The following is a 7,510-nucleotide window of genomic DNA, read 5'->3' as shown; positions in this document are numbered from 1 at the left end:
GCCCAGCCGCCATGGCCCCCGGGCCCAGCCGCTCCGCGGCATGTGGGATCCTCCCAGACCGGGGCGCGAACCCGGTTCCCCTGCATCGGCAGGCGGACGCGCAACCACTGCGCCACCAGGGAAGCCCGGCACCTTATTTTTAATGTGTTTTAAGGAAGGAATTGGAGAAATATTTACTTAGCAGTTTAAAATTAACAAAGATTTTAGATTTTTATTTCAAAATTTAGCAATGAGCAATCAGATGTGTCATATGTAATCCTCATATATTTTTTGAGGGTGAAAATCATACCAAATGTAACAACAGAAAGTAAGAGAAAAAAATTGGACAAAAACAATACAATGGTGTTCTTTAATCTTGAATTTTTTTTTGCATGACTACTTACTAACATAAAAGAATATGGTGTCATATATATTACCTATGATTGAGTTATATAAATATATACAATGTAGGATTAAAGTAAATGAAATTAAAATTCATAATTCTGGGCATATTTATAATGCTAAATAACAGTATATAAAACAGTACATAGTAATGATTATAGCATAAACAAGCATTTAATTATTAAATACTTATTTTTCTATGAAAAATGTTATTATGAAACAGGGAATGAGATGAAATGAAATTTGCAGAGTAAATGATGAAACTGAGTCTGAAATACATCCATTATACCTATGCTGGAATTCTTCTGGTTAAATCAGTGCTCTGTTTACACATTGCTGACCATCTGCTCTGTCACCTAAAGTGATCCCGTTATGAAACAGAATCCAAAGATATCTTATCTTCTGTTCCTTGTTATTTCTGCATGTCAACATAACTTTAACCAGCTAAAAAAAGTAAATATTCACTACCAGCTTAACCTCTAGGATATGTTAATGAAATTATATTTTAGATTCATGGCAGCATATTAAATACCTTTTATAATTAAAAGTAGTCATTTATAAACTTGCTACATCTTCAGTCAGAAAATGAAAGCCACTTTCTAAGTAACAGTAAATATGTTAAATAATGACCAGTAAGTAAACTTTAAAAGTAAGAATTTGGTAGGAAAGCATGTGAATATGTGTATATATTTATATTTATATAAATATATATATATTTATATAAATATATATATATTTAATATATATACAAATTACAGGGAGAGATGGTGAGGGTAAATTATTCAAAGAAAATGAAACAGGGAAAAGCCAAATCTGACTCCATGTTGGATCCATTTCTTTTACTTTAACCTTTGCTTCCCGTTGCTTTTGTTCACTAAAAGGATACTGTCTGTACATAATGGCCTGCCTCGGGGAACCCTCCCCCTCTGCCTGAATGTTAAACCAAAGTGCCTTTGTTCAGGGAAATATCTGCATCCTGTCCACCTGTGGATGGCTGCAAGAAAGATGAAATGAACACATCCCCTCCCTGAGGCTGGCCATCCCAGGGGATATTTGCAAGACTATGGCCTTTTTACTTTACTTCCTCATCTCCTCCTTCTCTCTGTGCTATAAAAGAAACTGGTATCCAAACCCCCATAAGATGGTTTTTCAAAGACACTAGTCTGCCATCCTCTTGGTCTGCCGGCTTTCTGAATAAAGTCGTATTCCTTGCCTCAACAACTCATCTCCGATTCATTGGCCCATCGTGTGGCAAGCAGAGCGAGCTTGGGCTCGGTAACACAAATACTTTTGTAAAGTAGTAACGACATGTGGAGGAAGGCCTGACAAACCAAAGGAAGAGAATGAATTGAACTTCTATGCAAGAATCAGTATTTTTCAATATGGACAAAAAGTCTGCACATTTCGCTAGATTAGCCTAGGGGAAAAACATATTTTAATTTTCTGTGTTAAAATACCAGTGGATTTAGAGAAGGGGTTATATTTAGGCATCTTTAGGGGGGAAATATCCTCTTAGATTATTTTAAGATTATAACTAGACATGAATTACAAAACAACTTGGATGTCTGAAAAATATCTATTTGCTATAAAAGAATTATTTAGAGGATAAAACCCAGTTATCTTTCGGGTTAATGATAAATTGCATATTGCCAGTGTAATAAAAGGACTCCAAGAATTTTGAAATATATTAGGATTAAGAGCATTGATGAAAGAATTAAAAAATTTAATTCAATGGATACTTGTTATTGTTAAGCCTTCACGGGATCACAGAGAACAAGAAGATGCTCAGTTTTCAAGGAGGTTTAAATTTAAAGAAGAAAAGTTTTATCACCAATTCTCCTATCCTTTTACTCTTACTGATTGCTTTTTTGGTTACTTGTTATTCCTTTTATTGTCTAGTAATAATTGTGAGAGAATAGAAATTTTCTCTTTTCCAGAGTACCTTCCTGTTGAAGTACTCTGAAAAGTGCCATTCTCTGCTATTTAATTTATTTGCCAAATGTTTGTTTCTTGAGCCTGGTTTTGTCAGTCTTTCTATCTGATTATGTGTTTCTCAAGAGCAGCAGTCAGAACCAATGACTGTTTCTTTTATGAATTTTTATAAAGCCTAGGAAAATGTTTTGATATAGTGACTGCTTAAAATTGTTGATGATTGTTAGTCTGATGATTAATAAATAAAGGAAAATTGACTTTTTTCTCTTTAATAAGTGATTTTATAAACTGCCCTGAAAAACTCGAAGTGCATTATTTTCCTCATCATATCATTATATGGTGTAAGCAAACAGAGTCGGTTAAGAATAAAGAAATAAGGAGCAGAATTATGTTGAAATAGCTTGTCACAAGGTGGCACTGCTGTTTCAAATATGAGGCTATACCTACCCTTTCCTTTCTTCGGGGTGAACTTTTAAAATATTTAAAATGCTTTGAAAATACTTCGTATTACCTTAAGAGAAAGGAGTTTAGATCTCAGATAAACTTTTAGAGTAGCATCCACAATTAGTGGATAATAATTAGTGGCTATAATTTTTGCAGGTTTTTTTTTTTATTAAGATGTGTAAAATTCCCAGTCTCAAACATCCAACTTTGATTGAATTTAGACATACTAATCTAAGGGAAAAAAATAAGCAGACAGACATATTTCAGTCCATAATACTTCTATTTTTGACTTTCATCTCTTCTTTATTGACTTGTTAAGAAAATAATCAATTTCATAAAAGTCATTATTAGGGTGTGACAATCAACTTTTGTCCATTAAGTTAGTAATTACTATTATTTCTAGGAAAGAGAAAAGATTTAAGATTCTGAATTGGTATTTTGAAAAGACAGCAGTGTCATAGAACTTACTACCAAAGCACATCTCATATGCACAAAGTTGAAATCAGAACTGAGTAAAATACCATCACACGCTCTTACATTCTCTGTGAGAAATATTCATTGAGGCTTATTTTCACTGTACATATGATTTCTCTAGCTATAGTTACAAATACAGAGTATCACTTTTTTACATGAATGCAGTACTTTCAGAATAAAGTATCTAAGCTATAGAAGCCAAAAGGTGAGAGGTGATGCTCATTAAGCAGGCTGGAAAGACTAATAAGAATAAACGTTTGCTAAAGGCAAACAGTCACCTTCACAAGTTTAAAGAGAAAAGAATAATGCTAAAAACAACCTTCCTGCCTGAAGTTACCAAGAGAGATAGAAATAGTTTAAACGTACATTTTTAGAAAGAATAGCATAACAGCTTTTAAGCTCAACAAATTGTATGTTCTTAAGGAATAATTTAAGTTACAGCTCAAACCTTGAATGAACCTACTTGCCATAGGTAAATAACTTATGTTTGTCTCTGGATTTAACACATGGTTTGGTCATGCTAGCATGCATGGAAGGATGCCAGTCTTGCAGGTATACCTTCTGCAGTTAGTCTGCAATAAGCCAGTCCTCTGAATATTCTTATTATTAGTTACTTGGAAGTAAGAAGAAGGAAGAGGAAAAAAAGAAGAAAATAAGACTAAACAAAAACATTAGTCCCTCCAGTTAGAGATTCTTACACTAATGTCACTTTATCAGAGAGCCCCTTCCTTGACTACTCCTCCCTCTTTACTCCCAGTACGCAGACATGGCAGATATAGACTTGTGTGTTATGTCTCCCTCACTAGACTATAAACTCCATGAGAGCAGGATTACTGTTTTGTTCACTATTGCATCCTCAGTGTTTCAGACACTTAACACATAATAGGTCTCTCAATAAATATTTGTTCAATAAATGAATTAATTTTCATACATCATGGATATATAGATATAGTTGCTTTTTTTCATAATAGTAAGCAACCTGTAGTAGATATTTATTAAACATGAATTTTGGGTGCTATTAGTAGACAATGACTGAAATCTGGCTTTACCTAACTGACTAAAACTTTTGGATGTTCTGTATCATTTTTCTCTAATCAATATGTAACATAGAACGTACAAGAAATATGTCAAAGTCTGAGGAATCAGAATATTTGGGCTGTGGCCACAAAGGGGACTTGCCAAGTGGCATTTACTTGGTAAATTCATCATATATTAGTTCTGACTTCAGTCTTAGACAGACAAACATTCAATCTTCTTATTCAGTCTTCTTACTGGAGATAATAATATTTCCTGAATGATAATTTAGTCAACCTGAACTTCTCAAATTGGGGCATGCTTGCCTTCTGGGAATAGCTGGCTGAGAGCCATAGCCACTCCCATGGGAGTGAGAGCAGAAAGGTACAGATAAATTGAGGCAGAGAGCTTTGGTCTAGGTCTAAGCTTAAGCAGGGCTTCCAAACATTTTTCTCTGCATGCTTCTATGGACAGAGATTGGGGATATAGCTTGAAAAAACTAACCTTGAATTCTAAGAATATAACTTAAATATCTTTACATATTTTATAGTTTACTTCATAATATATCCATGTTTCTTTTTAAATAAAAATAATATTCTGACCCTCTTAATATCAAAAGATGATGCTCTGGGCTGCTGTTCTTTCCCAGCAAGGGTGTGTGAAGCCATTTGGGTATGGACTCAGATACCACTGACACACAGTTAAACAGAGTACTCAGCTTGGTAAGTGTGGTTTAAGACATTTAAGCCAACATTCATCCATTTATATATTTCAGCCACCTATTATGTGCCAAATACTGTGCCATGTGCTTGGGAAGGAAAGATAAGCAAGACAAGTTTGAGTAACAAGCTAATAAACAAATAAGTACAATGTGGTAATTTCAGTGATAGAGGTGGGCATAGGTTGCTGTGGGAATTGAGGGGGTGGTAAGTAGTTGAGCCTGAGTTAAGGGAAATTTTATTAGGACAAGCTTCCTAGATGAGTAGGATTCAACAAGCAGAAGAGACAGAGTAGAATAGAAGAGGCATGAAGAGAAAAATTAAGTGTATTTGCAAAATCCATCTTTACATAGAGGTATGCCTATTACCATGATGGCTATATCAAGAATTTAAACCAGAGTATTCCTAGAAAACATTTAAATGAACATTGCTGAAGTTTACTTCCCCCATTTTTTTCCATTTCAATTAAAAATCTGACCTTGTTAAATGGCACTTTTTTCTTTAGTTATTTAATACTTCAGTCTTGCTGGCTAGGAGTTATTTAGTATTTTCTCTATTTATTCTAAGACTTTCTATCAATATATTAACTGCTCTTTTTTTTCTGAAAGACAGAACTCACTTTAAATGTATCCATCAGTTGTAAGGTGATCCAGATTTGAGATGTTAAACTGTTAAAGAAGTATCAAATAATGAAGGAGAAAATGATGTTCCTATCTTAGTTCATTTTACCAGAGTGTATCACTACTCTGATTATACAGTATTTAAATTTCAGAGAGTAAAATTATTTTATGTTCAAGCCCTGAGTGGCACTTTACTGTCACTTTTGTATACTAGGCTTATATTTGTCATTGTTAATATTAATAAATGTTTCGCTTTCCCCTCTACCTCTGCATCTTTCTTTGTGGAGGAAGTGAGGAAGAGAAGGAAGAACATGACAGGAGTAAAATTATGTTGAAATATGGAAAATTGCTGTTTCTTGAGATTATTGTTGTTACTTTGGGTACCATATTATGTAGTCTTAAATGATGAAGATAATGTAACCCAACATGTAAGCATACAATTAAGCTTAGATAGAAGTAACCACATTTTCTCCCACCCACCTCTCCTAGTACACTGATATAGTCAGTGTGATCAAGTGTACTCTCAAGAGACTATGATTAGCTTAATAAAACCCAAACCAAATGCTACTAAATGGTATAGATCCCACCAAAAGAATTACTGGAATAGAAAATTGGAATGTCTGACCCTCAAATAAATAAAAGAGTCTAAGATAATGAAACATCATTGTGTTAGGTCAAATTCTAACATGGTCCCCCAAGATTCTCTCACACGGGGGCTTCTGGATATGATGGGGTAGTTACTCTCATGATTAGGTTATCGTACATGAGACAGTTGACTTAAAGAAAGCAAAGTTATCTGAGATAGACCTGATCTATCAGGTGAGCCCTTGAAAGAGACTAAGTTTTTGAAGAAAGATTTTGATGTGAGGGAGGTTCTCAGGCTTTGCTGGCTTTGAAGATGGAGGGAACCATGTGCAAAGAACGTGGGAAGCCTCTGAAGTGTAGCGGGGTCATTTGTTGATCCAACAAGGAAACAGGGACTTTAGTGCTCTTGCTGCAAGAGACTGCATCCTGCCACAGCCACACAAGCTTGGAAGAGAATTCTAAGCTCCAGGTGAGCACGAAGCTTGGCTAAAACCTTGCTTGTGGCTTTGACTTGAGATGCTGAGCAGAGTCCAACCTCACTCTTTTGGACTTCTCACCTACCTAACTGTACAGTAATAAATGGGTATTGTGTTAAGCCACTGTTTGTGGTAATTTATTATGCAGCAACAGAAAACTAATACAATCATGAAGACCAGTCTGAATAACTAACAAACCTCTACCTTCTGCCTGGCACATACCAGCATCTCCTCACATGCAGTCACTTCTATCGGGCTTTTCTCACTTAACTAAAATTCTTTTCCATCTTAAAATAATAATAATAGTTAATATTTATTGACTACTTTCAACATGCAGTACTGAGATATATGTGAATTATATCCTTCAGTTGTCTCACTGACCCCACATAGATGATACTATTTACTATTTCCATTTACTGAAGAGGAAACTGGAAGAATTAGATTCAGTACTCATCCTGATATGGCAATTTGTCTAATACACACAGTTGGGATAAGAATCCAGATATTCTGATTTCAGACTCCATGCGCTTTGTTTTTAGAAAATGAAAATAATGTAAAATTTTTTAAAAAAATAGTGAAATTCCATCAGCAACCACCACTGTTAATGATTTAGTGATCATTCTTTAGCAAGATTCCCTCAACACATACACAAATGATAAATATGTATAAGTGGAGTCATATATAAATGTTCTTTTATAAAAAGTGGTTATTTTCTTATTTCTTCTTTTCTCTATTTCCTCCCTTTCCTTTTCAATCAACTCTTTACTTTTATTTACCTTCTCACCTTGTCCCCACCCTAAGTAATAAATAGCTTTGCACATCTTTCTTTTTTTTTTTTTTTTTTTTTTTTTTTTTTTTTTGTGGT

The 7,510-nt window shown here is 34.4% G+C and overlaps 1 protein-coding gene across 19 annotated transcripts in view; it reads left to right on the top strand.

The window, feature by feature from the left end:
* The window catches only part of LOC102984370 (pancreatic alpha-amylase), a 126,932-nt gene that overhangs the window by 50,840 nt on the left and 68,582 nt on the right, over positions 1-7,510 (top strand). The window contains exon 11 of one of the 19 annotated variants that reach the window (XM_055084403.1): positions 4,865-4,965. The exons of 17 other annotated variants lie outside the window; for them this stretch is intronic. In XM_055084403.1, the coding sequence (XP_054940378.1) occupies positions 4,865-4,950 (86 nt within the window). In that variant the 3' untranslated portion in view covers positions 4,951-4,965. Of the gene's footprint in view, positions 1-1,262; positions 1,872-4,864; positions 4,966-7,510 lie in introns of those variants that run through there. One more of the 19 variants, XM_028489056.2, reaches the window with a different exon arrangement.

Source organism: Physeter macrocephalus, chromosome 4 (assembly GCF_002837175.3).
Source record: "Physeter macrocephalus isolate SW-GA chromosome 4, ASM283717v5, whole genome shotgun sequence".
Lineage (NCBI taxonomy): Eukaryota > Metazoa > Chordata > Mammalia > Artiodactyla > Physeteridae > Physeter > Physeter macrocephalus.
This window is presented reverse-complemented; position numbering and strand designations above follow the sequence as displayed.